Source organism: Danio rerio, chromosome 21, assembly GCF_049306965.1.
Source record: "Danio rerio strain Tuebingen ecotype United States chromosome 21, GRCz12tu, whole genome shotgun sequence".
NCBI classification, from domain to species: domain Eukaryota; kingdom Metazoa; phylum Chordata; class Actinopteri; order Cypriniformes; family Danionidae; genus Danio; species Danio rerio.
In genome coordinates, this window is record NC_133196.1 from 29,871,740 (window position 1) to 29,897,490 (window position 25,751).

The 25,751-nt window shown below is 37.4% G+C and overlaps 1 protein-coding gene across 1 annotated transcript in view; it reads left to right on the forward strand.

Annotated features, from left to right (window-relative positions):
- Positions 1-25,751, forward strand: part of pcxa (pyruvate carboxylase a) — a 230,229-nt gene that overhangs the window by 65,796 nt on the left and 138,682 nt on the right. The window contains 1 exon segment of the mRNA NM_001328356.1: positions 19,808-19,970. Within this exon segment, the coding sequence (NP_001315285.1) occupies positions 19,808-19,970 (163 nt within the window).

Consider the following 25,751-nt stretch of genomic DNA (forward strand, 5'->3'; position numbering starts at 1 on the left):
ACCATACTGTTTTTTAACCAACAGTATTCAGGTACAAAAATTGAAAAAAAAATTACAATGCAAAAATGCTTTTATTACCTATTGTCTTGTTTTTAGTCTAAATGTAAAAAAGGCCAAATAAAAATATTATTTATCTTTTACTGTCAGAGGAAATAAGTGAAAATTTGGAGCTCTTTGCTTGTTGCCAGTGGGGTAAGTGAAAGTCCTGTTTTTGCTTTGAAATGTGGATATTTGGACTAGAAACGAGACAAACATTCTAAGCAAGAAATATGCATAAATCATATAAACTATAAACTACATATAAATACAGTGATTAAAAACAATTCTGTGGCTCCTGGTCGACTATGATTTGAGACTGTATGTTGTATGATGAGACTGTACATTGTACAGTATATTTTTACGATGTAACATTTGCTGATCCGCACCTAATGATATATCGAAACTATATATTTGCAGCCCTATTTTAAATTGAAATTAAATTTAAACTTGGTCCTTTAAATATGTAGATAGATATGCTATGGCATCAGATATGTCTTGTTATGGCATAGATATGTTCTTGCATCTGTTGTTTTCTAGCATCTACCAGCAGAGCCACTGAACCATATTATTTAGCCAAAGGCTGACTGTTTGACCAGAACAAGCTTCTGTGTTGTCCAGGTTTTATGCTGATATTCAAATTCTGGCTATGTAAGAGTACTCTCCCCATTTCTTTCCAATTATACATAAGCCTGCAAGTGCATGGCGAAAAAGTTGATTGAGTGCTTCAATTCTTCACTCTCTGCCTCCTTCCACGCCTCACAGCTGTGCAGTTTTGCCGTGACTTTTCACGCTCGTTCTGCCTTCGTGTTTGTTTGAGATTGTGTGTGTGTGTGTGTGTGTGGGTGCGTCGTCTCTGGGTGACCCTGGTAATGGGTTTCTAATTACTTTGGGTTGTTGCTAAATTGCAGCTGCTCATTTGTATTGGTCCATTTTTGCAGGGAAGAGATTGGACAAGGGCATTAGGGGGCTTGGAAAGACGCCGTGATGAAGGTGCAGGAGAGAGCGAGACAAAGACGCAGAGAGAGAGAGAGAGAGAGAGAGAGAAACTAGATGAATGAGGCGAATGAACCTTTCACACCTAACAGGGGAATGGGCTGAGACATCAGTGCATTGTTGTAGTTTGTTTTCTGCAAGCGTATTGATTTATTTTTAATGGACGCTAATGGTAATGGTATAGATCATTATGCAACTTGACAGATGCCAAAAGTTTTAAGGGGGAAAGTTAGCCGGAGAGAAGGCTTGGTAATTAAAGGTCAAATATGATTTTGAGGTTAATGGTGTAGGAGGAAAGAAACTGATTGACATGAACTTGTTTAAAGGGATAGTTTGCCCCAAAATGAAACTTTGCTATTAATTTACTGACCCCGAGGCCATCCAACATGCTGGTGACTCGGTGGAATTATGAAGGATATTTTTAGCTGAAACTGTGCTTCGGTGCCTCATATTTTTCAAAACGTTTTTTTTTTTTTTTTTTTTGAGTAAAAAAACAAAAAAACAAAACTATGTAGGCTACAGGCAAAACTAAAATTCTGTCTTAAGTAGTCTTAGGGTGCTTTTACACCTACACTTTTGTTTCGGAACGTATCTCGTTTGCCCAGTTAGCGCGGTTCGTTTGGCATATGTGACCAGGGCAATCGCGCTCTGTTCCGCGCCAAAGTAATCGCTCCGAGATTGCTTGAATGAGGTGGTCTCGGCTCGATTGAAACGAACCCTGGAGCGGTTCGATTGCAGTGAGAATGCGATCCGATCCAAGCGCGGTTATATCACAGTGTTTTATTGATATGTAATAGGCTTACGGCTATATGAAGAGAGAATTATGAGTAGGGCGGGAAGTTTCATGAGTCTCCGGATGCCCGCAAACGAGTGATGATCTCCCGGTAATCTTGCGTCTCCCTCCCAGTCCTCAAATAAGCATCGCCACACACCCTTCTCACCCCTCCCCACCGCGTCTCTCCTCAGACCCGTCGTGCGTGCGCACCCTGTCAATCACCACCAAACCACCACCTCTCCTGACAGCTGAGCGGGACAGTGCAAAATAAACCCTGACACTCTGACCAATGTGAGGAGAGTTTAATCGCACGTGACTTGTTTTAGCTCTTTTGATCCGATTTAAAAACTTTGCCGTTTGAAATCAAACCGCTCCAAGAGCAAAGAGCAACAATGTAACGCTTGTAATCTCTGTTTCGGAACAACTGAATCGATTCACAAGTGTGAAAGCACCCTTATTAAACGAAACGATTAGTATGTGACCACTATTAGAAAGTGACCATTTTGTTCTCTTGTTATATGGAAATGTTGCTTCATTTAAACGTATTTTATGCGATTTTTCAAATGTTGCAGATATATCAATTTGCATGTTTGAATGAAAACAGCTACAGTAATGTAACCAAAAATGGAAGTGTTTTTCGTTTGTGGATTAAAAAAGCTTCTAGTTTACACAACCTTTCACAACAATCTGCTTTACACATCTGCAGGTTCACACATCTGCTTGCCAGGTTTTGTCACTGTCACCTTATCAGCAAACAGTACCTTTAATGAAGTTACAACTGCTGTGTATGTAGAATTTGCTGTGTGTAAGATTTAACTTCGCTTTAATTTGTTATTTGAATAAATCCACCCTTTTTGATAGATTTGTTAGCAAACACTTGAGCAACATCACATTTTTGAGTGAACTACCCCTTTAAGAAAGAAATGAAACGGTTCCTTGCATCTCCAATAACCTTAAGGTGAGCAAATTAACAGCAAATTGTCACCTTTTGCCTGAACTCTACATTGAAGCTGACCACACACTCACATGCTGCTTTTCTCTCCTGAGGGCATTTCATTCCTTTGTGTCTGTGCTCTTCTGACCTTTTACTGGTATAGTGTTGCATCTGATAATGCAGCGCTGTTTACTGTCAACATGGTTTTTAGTTTGTGTGGATTTGTTGTGGTATCGATGTCCAAAGCTTCTGTCCTCTCTGATTTGGCTCTGAATGGTACAGATAAAAAACAACGTCTCCTAGGGGACCCTTGAGGTCCCTCTGTGTGATGACAGGGACTCTGTCCGTGCCAGCGTCACTCTCCAGGTGTGTTTGTGCGTTTTCTTAGCAGCTGGTAACCATAGGCTGATGGGCTCGAGTGCTTTGTCAACAGCGCTGTGTAATGATGCTGTTTAAACAGGCTGCTTGGACTCGACACCTGTACACACTTATGACCACAGATAAGATGCGGGACGGTGTGCTTCTGTAAAGCCCCACACGGGTTTCCAATTGAGCTCCTCTAATGTTATTCCGCTGCAGGCAGAGAAATATTCAACACTGAAATCAGACTCAAACCTTTGTGGGGGAAAAGGAAAGATGTTTCTACATTTTGGTATGTACTTATGATTGTATACAAGTAAAACCAAAAATGAGACTTATTAGTTATTATTAGCATATATTGCATCTAATTTATGCATGTAATGTACAATATTTCAGAATTATTCAGTATGTATGTTTGTTTGGAATCATTATATTACATACTGTAGATGGCACATAAAACATGCAATAAATGTCCAGTTAAATTTTAAATAGACATTTTATTACTACATTTAATATATATATATATATATATATATATATATATATATATATATATATATATATATATATATATATATATATATATATATATATATATATATATTTTTTTTTATTTATTTTTTTACAAAAACCTAAAAACATACAAACATACAAAAAACATACAAAAACCTAAAAAACGAAATCTTACCTCTGCAATGTTCTGCCTTTATTCTTTGTTTTCGTTATTTGCTTGTTTCAACACCCGTAAGCAGTGCAAAAGTCCACCATATTTAGATTGGCTTAGATCTTGACTAGTGTGGTTAATTGACATTTGTCCTAGGAGCTCTGTACAAATGTGGCGGCGCTATTGACGCATGCTCAGGGCCCATATGCGACATCTAGGGCCTGTTTCAGAAAGGAGGTTAAGTGAAAGTATTGAAGTGAATATTTTAACCCGTAAATGAGAGAAACTCTGGGTTTCAGTTTCAAAATGGCAGGTTTGTTAAACTCGAGAAACCAGGGTAAGTCAAACCTGTTTCTAAAAGAGAGGTAACTTTAACTCAGAGTCAGTTACTGTGGTAACTTAGGCCCCGTTTACACTAGTGCGTTTTAGTTTTAAAACGGCGTTTTAGAATGAAAACGATCCGCGTCCACACTCGCGTTTTACCCAGCGTTTCTGAACTGCTCTCCGTCCACACCAAAACGCTGAAAACGCACATCACGTGACCACACACACACTCTCAGGCAAGCGCTGTAGCCAATCTACCCAGATGAGAGCTGTGCTAGTCGGACTTCTCATCAAGCATCTCCCGCTGGATCTAACCTCACTATATTTATTAAACGGAATATTTCTTTCATCTTGTTGTCTTTATTTAACGACATATTCATTGGACATTGGAATCTATTACTTGTTCTCAGGTAACGTGTTTTGGCTAAGCGCAAAGATAAGTTAATGATTAATGTAAGCACGTATATTGACTGATCGCTTGCCTTTATTTCCTATAATGTATAAACTTATTGTATGTTATACTTTTATAATATTATCGATTAAAACTGATATTCAGCAAAGAGAGGGTGTGTTTCGTATTTTCACTGAAATTGAAAGGAGGCAGTTGTTGTAGGCTCCGTTTTGTCATAAATATGCACACGGTGAAGACGCTCATATTTGCAGCACGGCGCCTCAACATTTTTGCTGTCTGTTTAGTTGTTAATATTAAAATGAAAATAGGCAGTTCCTTATATCATGTTTACATTTTATTGTTGAGAAAGTAAAACAACGTTGCCAGGGTGATGTGAATGAAGTTATAAAGTACACTGTTCCCTTTGAAGATTTACCCGTGTCCTCGGTATAGTCTGTTTTCCATATCAAACTGAGAAGAAGAGACTGCAGCCATGATCAAACTTGCGAAGTTTTAACTTACACGGAGAAGATGCAGGACTGAACTGTGCGTGTTAGGCTACTTAATATTCAGGAAAAGCCCCAATCAGAGAGGCGAATGTCTGCAGCCCCGCCTCCGTTTTCAAATGTCTCCGTTTTCCATCATCCACACTGAGACGGAGCAGCTGCGTTTCAGAATGAAAACGGCTTCTCCAGCGTTTTCGAAACGCTCCGTTTTCGGCGCTCGAGAACTCCGGCGTAGTGTGGACGGATGGCGTAACCGTAGCAAAACTTATGCGTTTTCAAACTAAAACGCATTAGTGTAAACGGGGCCTTACTCTGTGAACCTAACCTGGTCGGGAGCAGGTTTTATTATCTAACTCGGAGTATCTGTCGGTCTCCTCCACTTTTTCAAAGATGAAGTGTTATTTCGCGCCTTAGCTTTACGTTTCCACCCACCTATTTTTATGCTCATTTTGGAGATGCGCATAAAAACGATTGATGGAAACGTCATGATGCACATAACTTTGGAAAATACACATAAAAAACACGCAAATAACCGAGTAGGATAAACTTTTATTCGATAGAAAAGATGCGCTTAAACTACGATTGAAACACTTTTACTGAACACATTACATTATGTGGATTAAAAAAAAAGGTTTGTTATAAGAGATCATATGATGATGAAAATGATTGGTAATGGACAAACCACCAGGCTGAGCACACTTTAACACATCTTAAATGTTGTTTTGCTCATTCTAATAAGCCTTAACCGTTTCAGTATTAATGTTATTATATTATTAATGACCTCCAGAGCATCTGTAGCATGTCAAGACAGCTGTTCTCTGCTTCTCATGGCTTCAAACGCTCCCACGTGTTCATTGTGTGTCAGCATTGTCTTCTGAGGCGCAAGTACATTTATTTATTATAGAAAAGATTGATGCAGCTTTTTGAGAACAATTATTTTTAGTTCTGCTTACATTTCTAAATGTCAAATCAACCTCATCACTTGATCAATAAAAAAGGCAGACACTTTTAAATCTATTAAAACTGATCAAAGTGTATAAAGGGGGAACATGTGTAGACTTTATAAACGTCACACTTAACATTATTATTTTATTATACTTAAATATTTAAATACTTTAGATGTAAAATTACGCATTAACTTAAGCAGCTATGTTTTCCCACGCTAACTGTCTCTGTTTCACTGATGCAGTGGTGTTGCTTTTTTAAATATATTTTCATATTTGCTATAACTCTGCATGACCACATCAAGTTCAGCTGGAGAAAGAAATGGTGATCTCTCTTTTTTTAAGATATTGCCATAGTCACTCGTAATATCTGCGCTCCATTGATAATGCCTTTTTATAGTCACGGTGCGCACGCTTAACTCTTATTTGGTCTACTCAAAGTTGATTGACCCAACTCAGATCAGCTGTTCTGAAACGGAAACTCAGAGTTTAAGTTTAAACTCCGAGTTGACTGAACCTCCTTGCTGAAACAGGCTGCTAGTGCATCTAAGGTGTTTAATGTTGTCACCATGCTGCTGTCATGTACAGCCATTGTTTTTTGGCGCAGGAGTAACATTGAGTACTGAATGGAGGAGGGTTGGCTTGATCTAGCCAATGGCATCAGGATTACAGACTCTGAGATGCCATATGGGTCAAACACCTGCAGTGCAAAGTTAATAGATTTACTTCTAAAAGGCTCACAGTATGTATTAAATACTTTTACAAAGATGAAAACGAAGGACGCTTTTGCCATAATTATTAATTTCAGTTAGTTTTGTATATATGCGCAATACATTTTCAGTTCTATTTTTTTTTTTAACCCTCGTTTTTATTTTTATTAACTATAATAACTTTGATACGCACATTATGAATTAAAAATGAAAGGACATGTTGATTTGATTTGGCTTTAATAGAGAGTCAGTGTCACCATATGTTGATTTCTGTAAACTCTGCCATGATCATATTCATCGGCACTGGCAGAGATGAAACACACACACATAGAGATGCCCACATATAAAAGAGCGCAGTGTCACTCAGGGGCTCAGTGTGTTTTATGACTGACTGGGATTTACTCCACTCCCACATCGTTTCTGCATATGCTGCTGTATGGCATTGGCAATTAAAACGGAATAAAGAATCAGACTGAATATATTAACACCGCTCCTCCACCTCCTCACTCAACGTCTCCATCTCTGTTCTCATGCTGCTCGCTGCTCTGTTCGCCTGTCCTCCTTTTTCCTCTCTGCTTGCTTGTTTTCCTAGTCTAATGCTCTTGGTCTTCTTTGTTTGTCTCTCTCCTCTGCTCTCGCTAACTCTTCCTCATCTGTCTGACTGTAGGCTGCTGAAATGCTGTGGCGTCTGGAGATTTAAAGGCTACACAGTGACTCTTTAGGGGGAAGCAGATGTGTGCTGGATGTTTTTATTTTACTTTATTTATTATTTTAAAAACCTAGGTCGAAGGATTTGACCAGAAGGTGATACGAGCTCCCGAAATAACATTCTGTATTCACACTCAAACAACATGGCCAACAAATGAGGGCTAGACACAGGGTAGCTGGGGGAATGGGAGACCATGAAAACAGAGTGAAATATGAGCACATCAGCTGATCATTCAGGGCAAATCCTTTATTTAAAGGCAGAGTGTTCTTCTGTGCAAAGGTTTGGACATGACAAACATTGACACACACACATTCACACGCACGCACACTTTATCTCTCACATACACTTACACTGGCTCTCGTGTACACATACTCTCTCACACACATACTTTCTCTTTCTCCCTCTCACACACACACACACACACACACTTTCTCTCTTGCGCGCGCGCACACTCACACTCTCTCACACGTACAGATACACTTACACTTATGCACACATACTGTACACTTACACTCGCACGCACACTCCTTCACACACACTCCTTCTCCCTCTCACACACACACACACACACACACACACACGCATGCACGCAAAACTTTCTCTTTCACATGCGCACACACACTTTCACATGCACACACACTTACTCTCTCACATGCACGCACATACATGCACACACATCGTCTCACACGAACACACACACATAATCTCTCTCTCACACACACACACACACACACACACACACACACACACATGCGTGCACTTTTTTCTCAAACGCACGCACCCACTTTTGCATGTATGCGCATTTACAACAAACACGCGTGCATGCTCTTACATACACTCACATACATGTAGACACACGTTCTCTCACACATGCTCACACACACTTACTCTCTCGCATACACAAACTTTCTCTTTCACACATGTATACTTTCTCTCACACATACGCAACCACTTTCTCTCACACCTGCATTTGTGCGCGCACATGCACGCATTGACACACTTTTCCACGTGCATGCATACACGCATTCACACACTTGCACTCTCTCTCGCATACACAGACATGCGTGTGCACTTTTTTTCTTACATGCACCCAACCATTTTCACACTCGCACTCACACACACCCACACACTCTCTCTCACATGCACCACACACATGTAGACACAGGCTCTTAAACATGCTTACACACTCTTGCTCGCACTCACACACACACACACACACACAAACACTCTTACACTCGCTCACATGCATGCATGTACACACATATTCTCTCACATGTGCACACACTCTCTCGCATATACACTTTCACTCTCTCTCTCTCGCACACACACAAACTTGCACACATACGTTCTCTCACACACGCTCTCTTTTTCGCACATGCATACATACACTTAATCTTTCTCTCTCACATGCACACACACGCACACACACACACACACACACACACACACACACACACACACACACACACACACACACACACACACTTGCTCACAAAGGTTTTCCAGATAATACATGTTTTAATCTCATAGAAAGGGCCGTAAGATAGTAGATTAAACTGGATGCAGGTGTAAAAACAAGTTCACTGCTAAAAGAGGTTAAAAAAATAAATAAATGACCACCATATTTAAATGGTGAAATGGAAATGCTGCAAGTGTTTAAGTTTGGACTTAAATGAACCACTGGACATCTGTAGTTGTTTTCTTCTGCTTTTGGTGTAGAAGATTATTTGCATCGTATTTGTATGGGATAATCATTGAATTGTTGCGTGTGAAAGCATTTTAAATGCATGGCGTGAAGGCAAAGGAAACCACCTGATGTAAAGCGAAATAAAGTATTGTATTGCACACCTTCCAGCCAATCAGAATCAATTGTCGACAGACCGAGGAATACAAATGTTTATTGAACATCAGCAAACCTGTTATTGCTTTATCCAGAGCTGCACCAGTCATTGGTAAATGGCTGATCCAGTGACACGCCTTCACTCTACAGCAGCTTACCCAGCGTCTTTTCTCTTGAACCTAGCTGAAAAATGACCCCCACACAACCTCTAATGAAACAGTTTTACTGCCAGGAAAAAAGGTTATAAATGATGCCCATTTGCTCTGTCATGAGCCCTGGACAAAAAGACACCCATGATTATCTGCTTAACTTTAAAATCCTTTTCTACTGACTTAGACTCTTACTGTATTTAGTAATAAAATATGCCATATATGATCAAATAAGGAGGTTGATCCAGCTGTTTCTCGTTCTGCTTGTGTAAATCGCATTAAGCTTATTGCAGAAAACTGATGTTGCACGCATCAATGCTTTTATGGCAAAAGAGAGTAACTGCTGCTTTGCCGCAACCGCCATTCAGCTCATCTGCTTGGAAAAGAGCTCAGATTGAAGATGCTGATGACACACTTTTAAGAAATGCTTCATTTATCAGCCACAACGTATTGTATTATCCCACATAATGCGTTGTTGTCTGGGATTTCAATGCGTGCCAAGGAAAATAAGCGTCATAGATAGATGAGTCATTGATTAAAATGCCATTATTAGTCAATTCTCTTCTCATTCAGATGCTTTGAAAACAGGTTAGTTATAAAAACAAATGAAATGTTCTACTGGGTTTATTGGAGAGGATGAAACGTACTGTTATCTTAATCAGGATGTTGTGCGTTTGGGGGAGTTTGGTAGGCGATGCATGTTTACTCAATCAAAGCCTGTTCATATTATAGTGCAATAATCCTTTTAAGTTATTGTTTTGCTTTAGAGTCACTGTAGCTTTCTGCAGTTGTTGAATTGCTGCAAGGAAATATTGCTTGGGGAACCATACTGATGCATATAGTCAGGAAAGCTGGAGCTGGAGAGTTGGGTAAAGTGGAAGTGAACATTGTGCCCTTGAGACTGGGTCAGCGGCCCCCTTATAGCTGTGATTTTTATTAGCAAGTTGGATCCCAGAATCTCTTATCACTGCTGCAGATTACATTTCCTGTCCACCAGCAGAAAGCCAAACAGATAAATAGATTATACAGCATACACTCATACACTCTTGAGGTAAAGTTTTGTTTTTTTGTTTTTTATGAGGTAAATTAAACTTGATCTTGATTATTGACTTTATTAATAAAATCAATTTAATTAGTTATTAATTAGCAACTGAATCGTTTTTTTTTTTCCTGTTGAAGAACCTGTTTAAAGGCCCTATTTTGCATTGTAAATGTTTATATTTTGGTTTAGGGAGTCTCCAACAACATACTGATAAGCATGCAAGGTCAAAAATGCTTTCCTTGTCTTAATATGCATTTATTTTTTACCTAATTATCCCAACGACTCTCATATGATTCGTTCAGTTTTCCCAAACCCCTCCTTTGCGTGAGGCTAATCTGCTGTGCTTGGTCCAATGACCCAGTCTGTTGTGATTGGTCGACTGGGTTGAGTGCGAGACTGTGCTACTTCATAGCTATGGTGGCATTTCTCTCAGAGAATGTGAAAGCTCAATGCAAGAATGCGATAAAGCAATGCAGTTAAACACCAGCATATTACTCTTAAACCTAACCCCAAGTAATAACAATGGCACACATTCAGGATTAATCCATATAGTGGCAAAAGTTGAACTGTTTTGAAAGTTGCGCATGTGAGGAAGAGCTGATGGTGGCCAAAGAAATGACAAACCGCAGAGGATCGCGAGTTTAGAAACACATTTAAATCAGTAAGGGAGAGAAGCATGAGTCGCATTTTCAACAAGGTTTTGGACATGTGAAAAGCCCCATACAGATTTAACCTGAGAGATAAAATACAAGCACTGATCTATAATAGATGCGTGATTATAAGCCGTGTGAAGCGAATACAAGTGTCTGAAGGATAAGACGCTTCATATTTGGTGATGTATTGTTTAAAGCAAAAGATCTGAAACCAACACGATTAATTTATTCAACTGGAAGTGCACTGTTTTGTTAAAGAATCTATTCAAGACCCTGAAACAAGATTTTCCACACTGGTCACTGGTACCAAGCAGACCAATCACTTAGCTTGTGCTACTTGTCGTTGCAATGTGTAGTTACATTTTTTTGAGAGGTCTCAGCCATGGCGAGGGCTATGCTTGACGCAGAAGTATAAATCAGCCTTAAGACGACTTGTAGTTTGACTGCAGAGCAACCAACACATCTCAATAAAAAAATCTGCTTGTAGTGAGTCTCCTGGGGTAAAGTTCTCATTTTCTACAGCCCTTTTTATTAGCCTGAAATGAATTTTAAACCATTTTTAAAACATATTTCATAAGTCTTGTTTAACGGAGAAACTATTACAATAGTTCCATATTGCATAACTTATAACAATAATACATTTCTAATAACTAATTTTATTTTGTCTATGCACTGACAACATGTAATATTTTACAATTTTGCAAGGTACTATTTAACTTGGTGCAATTTAAAAACTACTTGGTTATGATAACTAGGCATGTTACTGTAGGTTAAATAGGCAAGTCATTGGACAACAGTGGTTTGTTCTGTAAGCAATCGAAAAAAATATAGTTCTCGTCAGTGCCAGTGGTGTTGTGGTTAGTGCGTTTTATATATATATATATAGTTTTTAAGCGGGTTATAATGTCAAACTTTAAAACTTGTTTAAAAATTAAACTGCTTTTATTCCAGCCAAAATAAAATAAATAACTTTCTCCAAAATAAACAATAATATAGCAATACTGTGGATGAATTCCTTGGTCTGTTAGAAATCACTTGGGGAAATATAGTAAGAATAAGAAAGAATAAAAACGCCACTAGAGGGCTAATAATTTGACTTCAACTGTATAGTAGGACTTGTATATATTAGGCTAATGCATTAATCACAATCATGCTCCCTGATTGATCTAGATCAGAGGTGCCCAAACTATTCCTAGAGGCCCACTGTCCTGCAGAGTTTAGCTCCAACCCTAATTAGACTCACCTGAAGCAGCCAATCAAACTATTAATAGTCATACTAGAAGCTTCCAGGTCAGTGTTTTCAGGCAAGGTGCCAAAAAGAGTGAGCTTTCTCTCTTTTTAGCACTTTCAGTGTCGTATGGTTTGGCCCAATCCTAATTCTATTTTCCCCCCTACACCTCCCCTTCCCACTTGATCCTTGAAACAAAGTGTGAAGGGGAAGGGCTTTAAATTTTACCCCTTAGAAATGGGACAGCACTACAACACTTGCACACCTGTCATCATATATCACTGTGATGTCTATATACGACATCAACGATGGTGACTGTTGTAGTTATTCTAGGTGCATTATTTTTGGTATATCTTCAAGAAATCATTGAAGGAAACAATATCATGTAATCATAACCATATAATGTGGCAGTAAGCTTGTAACTGTACTGTGTATTTACACCGTGGCCATATTCATTTATGTGAACACAGGAAAACAACATTAACATCATACCAGACATTGTAAGAAGGGCATTGCTAGCCAGTAGACTTTTCTGACAGGAATTGGGATTATGCCTTTATGTATTCTCGTAAAAGATGTTGCTGTTGATGGGTCGGTCTGGTGTAGTCCCGAACAATGTTGATGGTACGGCACTCTATGATGGTCCATTTAAAGATGGAATTAGTTCTCTTTGCAGTTGCGTTTTTGTTGACAGGGTTGTGTTGCTGCACTCATCCAGTCCTTTGACATGCATGACTGGCCGTCTCTGCACTGACATTTTGCTAACATCTGCAAAAATATGTTTGGCCCAAAGATGGTACTTTAAACTTGTGCTTCAGAGGAAGAGGAGTTCATCACTAATAAGTTTACACAACTGTAGTTTAATCCAAACTTACAAATGGAAGATTTTTCGAAAGATTCTTGTGTTTGTGCAAACATTGTGTGTTTATCCATCATATATTGTCTAATTAAAATGATATGTCTGTAATGATGCCAAGAATCTTGACAAACAATTCATTTGCGTTTGAAGAAAGATGCACTTTTTCAGATTATGTGCTTGCGTTACTGCGCTAACGTTGACAGCTCTTTTACTTTTGTGTGTGCATGTAATAAAACACTATTAGACACACAAAATTAATAAATAAACTCATCATGCTATTTTTTTATTTTTTATTTTTTTAAATTGAGCCAGAAACAATTGTTATTTGCAGAGACGGAGTAAAATCTTCACCGAGTTTATTACTAGTTTTGCTTACCTGGCTTTCCTTCGTTGAGGTGTGCCTGCCTTGTCTCCCATCACTGTTGTGTGCACCTGCCATTTGACCTGCCATGTTACTGGCAACTGCCTCCTGCCCCATCATCACCTATATATATGTGCCTGTCAATCCACCAGATATTGTGAAAGGAGGCTGTCTGCCATTTGTTCTGTCACTGCTATATCTAATAATTTTGCGCCAGCCACCATACTTAACCAGTCAACAATATAACAGTTTCTGTTTTTTTGTTTGTTTGTTTTTTTGTATATAAGTTGTTTAAATATAAAGTAGCCTTCATTGCTGCTGTTTGCTTGTACATATCAGTCATGTGACAAGTCAGGACAGCCTGTTGAATTTCATGGTTTAATCTTAACTTTTCACGTGACTAGATTAACTTTTAGTTAAACTATTAAAGTATTAGATGCCAGTCATAACTGTTTTGTTCAGATTTTATTTATTTATTTATTAAGTTAATTAATTGATCTTTTTTGTTGTTGTTGTTGGATGTAACACACAGTTTTATTTTTATTCACTGTAGTTTTATCAGATTTGCACGTAGATCACTTCTCTGAAACCAGTCAAGCTCCTGGAGGGGTGTTGTGGGTGGAGCAAAAGAGTCTCTGACATCTACAAAAATAAAAATATAATTTCACCTAAGTGAACTGTGATCAAATGAAAGCCAGCCATATGTCCATAATAAGGTCATAAGTATAAAATTGAAGCAAGAACAAAAACAATTGCAGCAACAAAAGAAGTACATAATAAAAGGATGGCGCTTTATGGTAATTACTGTAATCATTTGCTCAGGCCATATTATGCAAATGACTAAGTAGGCTTTTTATCATTGTCTTAATAATAATAATAATATTAGTAATAATATTTATTTGTAATTTTTTTTACTGTATTTCCCTTTCAAAAGGTGTAAATGTGTTAACAGTGCAATGCAAACTGAAGCAGAAAGTGTTTATCCATAATCTCTGAATATATTTTGCCCATACGAGGAATCCCACTCTATGACCTCATCAACCTAAATGTATACAAACCCATGAGGAGTATTTTGGCACTGCAATACTTCGTCTTGCATCTAATTTGTTTTTTGAGACTTTAGAAAGGTTTGCAAGCATTTTGGAAGTGTAAATAAGTTTGAATACATGAAATAGTATGGATATTAGCTTTAAAGTTTTGTTTTAAACACAATTATTGCCATCAAACTATTTTTGTACATAGAGAAAGAATATATCATTTATTTTAATCATCAACATTTAAGCCTTTCTGTTTTATCAGATTTCAGATAAAACTTTAATTTTAGAAAAATCTCTGTAAACATTTAATGAGTCCACTCAAAGTCAAACCCGCCGTTACCATCAATGCCTGCTTAAGTGCATGTGTTTGTGTCTTCAAAATTTATCTGCTGTGTCCTAGTCAAACAATGACATTTAAGTGCACAAACTTATTTTAAAGATTTTAAAGCAGTTTAATTTTATTAGAAATATCAGATGCTTTTGGCTATTCTGTGTTCTCATTTCAGTCTTAATTTAAATTCAACTCTAGATTTCTTAGTCTTTATAATAAATATTTGATCTGACAGTTCTATTATTCATGTATCAAATTGTGTTGACATACTGAGTGATGGGCAAATAAGGAAAAACGCATTTTGTGAATAAATGGAGGTGGCATCAAAATATAAATCCTTTCGAGTGCATGTAAACTTTTATTTTTGCTCTTGGTTTTCCTCCCAGCAGTCAAGATTCGGCGTTTAGTGAGTTTCTGAAAGATTAACTGACATTAGTGCTAATATAGCGTTACTAAGAACAGCTTTAAAGCTTTTCAATGCAGAATTAATGCCGTAACCATTTCAGCTCATCTACAATGACTTGTCCTGTCAGTTCAGTAATTGCAGGAACAGTATTTATGGGTTAAGTGACTTGATCAGGATTTACAAAATGAGCAGAATTGTTTCACTTAGTTTGGATTAATCTTGCAGCCCTACTGTTTGCTGCTCAGATCCCTAATATTAGGTCTAAATTTCTTTTTAACAAAAACACATTGATCTGCTGGAGTATTTACAGGAAAGAAAATAATGGGGATAATCCATTAAGCTTATTTTGAGGTTTCATTTGGTAATTATTTCAGCTTGCAGCTATTATGACCAGAGTTCATGTGAGAGATGTTATCATTATACACTAGTGTCATAAAGATGTATGTGTGCAATATTGGGAGTCTGTTTGTACCATTGTTAAAAAATTAATGAGCCCTAGCCAGATAATGTTAAGATCTGTGCAAACATATTGCCTTTGCCATCACCATGTGCGTATAGCGTTATCAAAAGCATGCTCTGCATTTTATATATACAGTGCTCAGCAAATATTAGTACACTCCTCACTAATCTAGCTTTTTAAATTCATATTTTCTATAGGAAGCTATACAATATTATATTTGAGCATATACATTATATTAGTCTATACTGATGCCAAATCTGGAGCTTATCTAACAAAATAACTTGTACAAAAACAGTCCAAAAACTAGTACACCCAAATTTATATGTTATAGAAAAACATTGCATACAAATTTAGTGTTTAAAATCAATGTTTGGTGACTAAAATATAATTTTAAGTAATATATCGGTTTAATAAATCTGTTTTGTTTTAATGCAACAAAATACATTTTCTATATTCACTGAGAAATGGATAAAAATGTTCATTATCGAAATAGGGTGTACTCCCATTATGCCGAGTGCTGTCTAAATATTGGCCTTCGAGAAATGCTAAATTTCCAAAATGCCTCTGTGCCGGAGATAAAAACAGCAGACACTTTGTAGCATGAATTATTAACGCACGGCATGAAAGCAAATACAGTCTTGCTCTTCATTTATTGGTTAAAATATTTCATGACCCACTGGATGATTCCGCAGTTTCTCTCTCTCTTTATCTTTCTCTGACACTTTCTTTGTAATTTGAGTATTCAGTTATCATGAAGAGGATGAATTGAGAAGTTTTAGCCTCGAAGCTATTCTTTTATTATTTGTGACATGGTGAAAAAACTATTACTAATAATAACAATGAATATGGAGTGGGGTGGTGACTCAGTGGTTAGCGACGTTGCCTCACAGCAAAAAAGTCACTGGTTTGAGTCCTGGTTGGGTCTGTTGGCATTTCTGTGTGTAGTTGACATGTTCTCCCTGTGTTCACGTGGGTTTTGTATTTGTGGTTCAGTTTCGGAGTCCAAAGACATGCGCTATAAAGCTGACTTTCCACTGTACATGACAAACGACAGACTGGAAGGTATTCATTTCCAATGGAGAGTTGTCCTGGAGTTGTGTGGACTTCCGATCTCCGTATGTGAAAAATTTGGATCCGAATTGAGCTGCAGATATATTGAAATATTTGAACTCCTGTGACTAGACTGCAAGTGACCAGCCGACCGGATGTAATGTATTCCAGTGTTATCCAAGCAGGTTTATGTGCGCGAGATGAGAAATAGTAGTTTTTTTATTATTTTCCGAATTAGAATAAAGTCAATATAAAAAAAAAAAAAGCTTTTAAATTAGTTTCCCTACAAATGCAGTTTACGAGTTTCTAGTGTTCAACCAAGGTAAACGCACAGAGAATAAAGGCTTTTGCTCTTGAGCTTCTTTTTCAAATACTGCGAGAACAGCTTCTCTCCCGTGATGCACGACAGAACTGAAAATTCTGTGCCACGGCCACAAGGGGCTGTATTCCGACAGTCGTGTCCAAATGTTGTATGTGGAAAATTTTGCAAATTATTTCAGCCCCATTAACACCCTTTGCCAATGCATTGATGAAACAGTTGGATGTGCCAAAATTTTCTCAGTTAAACAAAGAGAAAACTTAAGCCATTACGTTTCGGATCAGAGATGGGGTTCTCAGGATGAATGCGTACCTTTGCTCTAAAGCCTGATTTATACTTCTCCATCAAGTGATCGGCGTGACCCATGGCGCTTCCAACAGGCGTAGCTGTGCCTTCATACTTCTGCGCGCTGTTTCTGTTGCTGTGCAATAACACTTCTCAAACGCTAATTGGCAGTAAGGTGTTTATGTTCTTCTGTGTCGAGTTTCTTCGCTGGTGTTTTGTTTTTTTCTGAATTCTTCCTTAATGTACAAGTGGTTCAAACTCGCTCCTTTAGAGACAGAAACCAGCGGATGTGTAACAACTTTAACTATGACGTAAACACAAAACAAAAATTTCCATTCGGAGCTCCTTTACGGGACTCCACACTTGTAAACACTTGCTCCATCGGGCTCATCTGGCTCTCGGTCCCGCCCACACTTGTCAGCGCTACCAAGCTGACCCATCACAGAGCTTGTGCTACACGTTGTTGTGACGTACTTGCATTTTTTTTAGAGGTGGGCGTCAGCAAAGGCCTGGGTGAAGGCTATGCGTCCACACGTAGGCCATGCCAATGCATATGCGTGCACTTCACCTGATTTATATTAAAGTATAAATCAGCCTTAAGAGTCCAACGACAAAAAATAAGAATCTAGATGTGATTCTGGAGTCAAATCTGACTTTTAATAGTCATATCAAAGCAGTAAGTAAATAAGCATACTATCATGTCAAAAACATCGCAAGAATTTGATGCTTCGTTTCCAGTGAGAACTTAAAGCAAAACTTGCTCATACCTTTATCAGGAGCAGAGTGGATTACTCATATGGACCCCTCACTGGCCTTCCAAAAAAAGACCCTTAGACAGTTCAGCGCATCCACAATGCTGCTGCCAGGATTCTGACCAGAATTAGAAAATCAGAGTACATCACACCTGTCCTAAGGTCTTTATAATGGCTCCCAGTTACATTCAGAAATTATTTTTGAAGTATTATTACTTGTTTATAAATCACTAAATGGCCTAGGACCTAAATACATTACAGACATTATCACTGAAAACAAACCAAATAGATTACTCAGATCTTCAGGATCATATAAACTAGAAATTCCAAGAGTTCAGTCAAAGCAGGGTGAGTCTGACTTCAGCTACTACGCCCCCGCTGCTGGAATCAGCTTTCAGAAATGATTAAATGTGCTCCAACATTAGGTACCGTCAAATAAGACATCTGTTTAGCTGTGCCTTTACTGAATGAGCACTGCGCTACGTCTGACAGATCACACTATTATGCTTTTCATTTTTTCATAACCTGTTTTATCACATTTTAATCTGTTTTTATCTGTTTTATTACTATTTGTTTTTTATTTTCTTATACTTGTTTCTTATTTCTGTTTATGTGAAGCATTTTGAATTGCCACTGTGTGAAATGTGCTGTATAAATAAACTTGCCTTGCCTTGGAAAGGTGGCTTAAGTGAATTTGATTTACTAAATTGGCCATAGTGAATGAGAATCTGTGAATGCAAAGGCGTATGGGTGTTTTCCAGTACTGGGCTGCAGCTGGAAGGGCATCTGCTGCATAAAACATATGCTGAAACAGTTGTTGGTTCATTCCGCTGTGGCGACCCCTGATAAATATGGGACTAAGCCGAAGAAAAATGAATGAATGAATAACAATGACAAAAATGCATTATAGTGTTTTCCTTACATGCTCACATTGACTTTCAAATAACAACATTCTGTTCACTCTGTGCACCATTCCACCCCCATTAGAGTCAACCCTGGTTCACTTCTTCTTTTTGTGCTGGTAAGTCTAAAATTGACCTGATATATGAGCATGAGGAATTGTGGGACACAAGGAGTGAGCCCGGTGAATCTAGGGTGAGTAAATATATCAGTGTGATTTATATGGCTCTTAATAAATCCAACTTCACACTGGGGAAAGCACTTATCCAATAAGATGGCAGATTCAGCCAAATATAGCCAATCAGCCCTTGGAAAAGCCTGCTTCATTCAATTGAGCTGAGGCAGTGATTTAATTGCGAAGCTATTGAGGCCAGAGTGAATCAAACGCTTGCCATGAATCTAGGAGGCATTTCCTGTTTGTGTGTCGTTGAGCGAGACGCCGGTTTCCTCCGACAATCCCCCCCCTCATCCCACTCCTTGTCAAGCGACTGCAGCGTTGTCAGGTGTATTGCTAGTTGTCAAGCTTGTCTAATAGAAGTTACTGGAGCAAGCAGGCATCTCGCTTCACCGGTGTGAATGTTTTCTCGACGTGTTGCGCCTGCTGGATTGTCAAGCGGCTGTTTTGAGTGAATCTGTTGTGATTCCGGATCGCTGGCCTGATAATGTGCACTCATCTGGAGTGCTGGAGTGTCAGTGCTGTGGGGTCTGAGCCAGGATCTGTTTTTGTGGTTTAGCAAATGCTTTCTAACCGCTGTGTGTGTGTTTTTCTGTCTTTTTGTCGTCCAGTGTGGATCTGGTACACGCTCAGCTGAGAGTGTGTGAAGGTCGCAGTCTGCCCGAGCTGGGACTGAAGCAGGACAAGATACGGATCAATGGATATGCCATCCAGTGCCGTGTGACCACAGAGGACCCGGCACGTGGCTTCCAGCCTGACACGGGAAGACTGGAGGTAGGTTACCGTCCCACATTCAACAGCTGGATATGTGCTTTTCCCACTCTGCTAGGATTGGGTAATGTGCTCAAAAAATTATCACAATTATCAGTCAGTGTTGATTATTATCACAGGACATGTCAAATCGTTATTTTTAAAGAAGGTTTTTGTTGACCTAAAATGCATAGAGCAAAAGCATTAAGGATGTGTCTGAATAAACTTGTGCTAATTTATGTACTGAAAAATACGCTCTGCGCCCTGGGGCATGGTCTAACAGGGTTGTGCTTATTCTCTTAATGAGTTATGGGTGTATGTTGAGCATAACGTGCATTAAACCAATTAGAGTTTCATCTCCCTTTAGAGTCTGTTGCGTCGCGCCATGGCGCATTTGCTTATTACATGGCAGACTAGAAAACTAACCATTAAACAAACCATCTGCAGTGTGAGAATAAAGAATGTGCCTCCTCCATTCGGCCTTTTTACTTTCTCTTTACTTTTACGCTTTACTTTACTCCTTTACTTTTGTGGATAGGAAAAGAGTTGTACGCACTTCACTGAAGACATCCATTGGTCTACATATTTAATTTAGTTTAAGCACAAAGATTTGTTCAAACTTTAAACCATTTCTAAATTCAGTTCTAATTAATGTAGTAAATAATAATTTTTGTAACATTTGAATCCTTTAATTTTTTTATATGTAAAGATTTATATGTTTATTGCTGTACATCCTGTATGTATTAAGCAATGTGTAAGCTTTTGGGCCTGCGTAGGCCCGTAACTAACACACTCTACACTGGATTTATAGCAGCTTTTAGATAGTCAATGATTTTCAATAGTCAATAATTTTAGATAGTCCATTTTAGTTCCTCAAAGTAGCAATGCTATTTTGTGCCTTAACACACCTTTCTTTCTAGACTGGCACACCTCTGACTCCACAAAGTGGAATTAGCTCTTGTTGCGCTTTGACTGCTTTGTCTTACTCTTTATGCTATGATAATAAAAAGTTTAGTATATTTTAGCTCATCCATAAACATGATGAAGACCATTAAAGTAGAGCACAACTACCAAGATTCCACACTTGTCATAAAGTAATCAAGCCACTTTGTTTGTTGTGAATACACACCCTCTAGTGGTAAAAATTACATACTGTGCAGTTAAGGAAAACAATGCATATGTAAATTTCAGCGTTACAATAAAATCTGTAACAGTTTTTTTAATGTTAATGTATTAATATTTTTTACATTTTTTTCATCAATAATATGATGCATTTTAGATCATCATAATTATAGGTTAAACGATGCATGTCATTACATGTGTATTGTATTAAAAACTAAGTGTTTGTAATGTTTGTCTATGAATACAAGTGCTATAGCATAATAACTATATTAATTAGTCATTTAATACATGTCTACATGATTAATTTAATACATTTTATAAATATGTATGTCTCCTAGTCCTGCCACGAAATCATTGTGCAGTTACTGGTGCTACAGCAAGTCCATAGATCTGGATGTTTGTCAGTGCCTTTGAAAACATCAGTGCTCTTTCCTCTGGCTTTAAACTAAATCAAAGAGACATTTGTCTTTTCTTTGGAGCGGGCCACTAAATAAATTCAAGACTTCATCTGCGTGTGAACAAGTCTAAACTTGAGTTGCTGTTTGGCGCAATTAGGAAATAATTAAATTTAGTATTAACCAAATATATTACAGAGCATCATCATAGACCATTTCAATAACAAAAATATGATGAATTATTTGATAGACAATTTAACCATGACTGTCCTCTTTTTATTAAATTCGCTGCATATCTGTCATTAACACACACAGTAAGAGTGTGTTCCCATATGGCAGGTTTGGTTAAAGTAAATCAAACTCTGTTGCAGTTGCTGTGTTGGAGTAGTTTGTTTGAATAAGTGTGAAAGTTTTTGTGCACATCAATCTAGCTTACAGAGACCGGTGAAAGATGGGTTTTGGTCTGTGATTCAACTGAAATACAAACAAAATGTGGATCAAAGACATCTGAACAAACCAAAAGAGCACATGATGCAACAAAATAAAAGGGACACAATCCTCAAGCATACCATCGTTGCAGTGTTGCTCATTATAGTTCAATAAAGGTGTTGGAAACGCATCTTACAGCAGATATTTGTGTGTGTGTGTGAGACAAAAATGATTGGTGCTGTTTTGATTCCTTTATGCATTTTTTAAACCCTTCATGGGTTGTGATATAATAAAAGTAACACGTACACGTACACATACAGTAAAATAAGCGCATTTAGTGTACAATGTTTTAGGTGTTCAGTAACATTCCTCACAAAATTTTAAATGTTATTGTTTAGTGTGTTTATTAAATTATTTTTTTTTTAACTGTTAATATTTAATTGGTCTCAGAAATAGTTTTTATTACTTTTAAAGCTTGCTTCTATGAATAGTTTGAAATGATTATGAACAGATACTTGATCACTCTTTCATTTCGAAAGCAGATTTAATTGTGCAATTTTATCAAATTTAGTGAATCATTGAGTTTTGTTTCCGTCCAAAGATGCTAATTAAATGTACTGTATAGACAAAATTGGAATAATACAAAAAACATTGGTGAATAAATCCACTTTTCCATCCAATGAGCTGGTGAGATGTGGACCTTTTTCTTATATAATAAATTACTTGCACCTCAAAAAATGAAGCCAACACTCAATGATCGTGGTGGTTTTTGGAAGCATGAGACTCTTTGGACATTTTGTATCCCAAATGTTACCAAACTAAATTGTGATTTAAAAAAATAAAATAAATTAATTAAAAATGAAAATATTAATATCACTCATGAGTAAAATTTTAAAAAGTAGCTTTATTTCAACTAAATAAAGAGCATTCGCTATTTATAGTTCTTATGTAAACTTGTCATATTTGTACCATTGTTGTCCAACTAACTTAAGTAATAATGAATAAAAATAATAATAATAATAATGAAAAATTTAGTAATAAATTTTCCTCAATATCAACATCAGCTCTCATCACTTTAAACCATTTGCTACTAATTGTTAGATTTGGAACATGAGCAAAAGTGCTACATCCAAACTAATTTACAGACAGACAGACAGAAAGATGAAGTCAGAATTATTAGCCCCCCTTTGATTTTTTTCTTTTCTTCTTTTTTTAAAAATTTCCCAAATGATGTTTAACAAAGTTAGAAAATTTTCACAGCATGTCTGATCAATTTTTTTCTTCTAGAGAGTCTTATTTGTTTTATTTCGGCTAGAATAAAAGCAGATTTACATTTTTTAAAAAGCCATTTCAAGGTCAACATTATTAGCTCCTTTAAGCTAATTTTTTTTCAATAGTCTACAGAACAAACCATCATTATACAATAACTTGACTAATGACCCTAACCTGCATAGTTAACCTAACTAACCTAGTCAAGCCTTAAAATGTCACTTCAAGCTGTATAGAAGTGTCTTGAAAAATATCTAGTAAAATATTTACTGTCATCATGGCAAAGATAAAATAAATCCATTATTAGAAATGAGTTATTAAAACTATTGTTTAGAAATGTTGAAGAAAATCTTTTTTCAGTTAAAGTAATTGGGGAAAAAGTAAACAGGGATAATAATTCAGGGGGTTAATAATTCTGACTCTAACTGTAGATTGATGGATGGATGGATAGATGGATAGATGCTTGCTTGCTTTACATATTTTAAGTAACTAAAAGTAACAAAGTGGAGTAACAATAGTTTATTTTACTTGCTTTCTTGCTTATTTTGCTTGCTTTTCTTTCTTACTATACTTGCTATACTTTACTTACTTTATTTGCTTACTACACTTACTATACTTACTTTACTGTACTTACTTTACTATGCTTACTATACTTTCTTTACTATACTTACTTTACTGTACTTACTTTACTGTACTTTCTTTACTATGCTTACTGTACTTTCTTTACTATAATTACTTAACTTATTTGCTTTCTTTCTTACTTTACTTTATTCACATACTAACTTTATTCATCCCAAAGGGAAATGCATATATTCCAGCAGTATCCACACATAAGTATAGATTTAACAATGGCAAGTGTGAATCGTCACACATTGGAATGGATTTTTCAACTGTTTTTACTGTAAATAAATAGATTTATGGTTCCACATTTTTGCCCCCTTTTTTTTTAGCTCTTTTGCTTTACTGGCAAAGTTAGTGAAGCACAACAACTGACAGGCTTTTTCAGACACACAATGTAACTGAAATTAAATGGAATAATCACCACAACCCTCCCTTTCAACTTGTGTACCTGCATCAGGTGATTTTACAGAGATGTGAAATATTTTGAGCTGCTGCAGACAAGAGCTGTTTACCTTCGAGGCTGCATGGAAATGATTTGTTTGTGGATGAATCATTGAGTAAATATTGATATCAGCTTTCTCAGCCCAGCCCCAGTTGAGCTGCGAGCTTTACATCTGTCCAAACATCTCACAGCCACAACTTATGCTGTCTGTCTGTGCGGTTATCTGGATTTGAGCCGCGAGGTTAACCAGGGTCTCTCAGGGTCTCTGATCGAGATCTTGCACACTAGATGTGCACATATACATAGAGACGCTTTAAGGAGTCAGCTAGCACACAAACCACATGCTACAATCTTTCAATTTAAGTACCCTCTCCACCAGCTCAATGGCTGGACCACCCTGTCCTGTCCGGATACATCTTCAGATGAGCCGTTTATGGGTGAAATCTTTGTTCTTCCAACCAGCCACAGGGTCTGGGCTGAATCAAACGGGAGCTGGATCTCTCTGATAAGCATGTTCTTCCATTACCTTTAGAAAACTGATTGGCGCTCGACTTCAAAGACTGACATGGATGTCCTGTGATGTTCGATGAATGTTTCCACTTAACAGGGGTGAGGATCCACGCAGATGGAGAGATGAAGGGAACTTGTGGAAGTTTTAAATGTTAGTCTTTCCCTCAGCCTGGGTGTCTGCGATTGCATGAGGTAAAAAGCAGATGGAAGCGAGTGAGAAATACTTTGTCGGAGGGAGAGAGAGAGAGAGAGAGAGAGAGAGAAAGAATATGAGATGCTTGTAAGAGGGGGGAAAAAAAGAGATGTCGAGAATTTAAGTGAGCTTCCCTGATACAGGAGATGAGAGGATCAGGATAAGCTTGGAAGTGGTACTGTGGATTAGGGGTACAGTATGTATTGACTGATAAAGTCTGAGGATTGATGCTGCATCCCAGTTCTCATACTGTACATCCAAAGTGTAGGATTTGAAAAAGATTGTCCCAATCTCAGAGTGTGTAAATGAGTATTCCATGTGAGTTGACTGGATTATCTGTTTGTGGCGGATATGCAAACTGTAGATCGGTGCATTTACTAGTATTAAGGCTAATATTACCCACAACACATTGCACACTGGATGTGAATTTATTAAGAATTGCAAACATAGTGTAAGTGTGGGCTTTTCACAAAGTTCTGTCATCATTTGCTCCCCATTTAACTCGTTTCAAAAGTTGAGTGTTATTTATTTATTTATTTATTTATTTATTTATTAACTTAATAATTTTATGTACTTAATTTTATTTACTCATTTACTTAATTTTGAATTTACTTATTTGTTTACTTTATTTATTCATTTATTTATTTTCGAGGAGAGGGGTCAGGATACAAACTTGGTGTAGTGCAATTTAACCTGCATCCAATGCTTTTTAATGCGCTCACCTAACCCTACCCCTAACCCTACCCGTCACTAGCTCCATTTGAGTGCATTGTCTCTCACGTTACATTGCTGAGTGATGCAATCTCAGCTTGAATCAAAAAGGC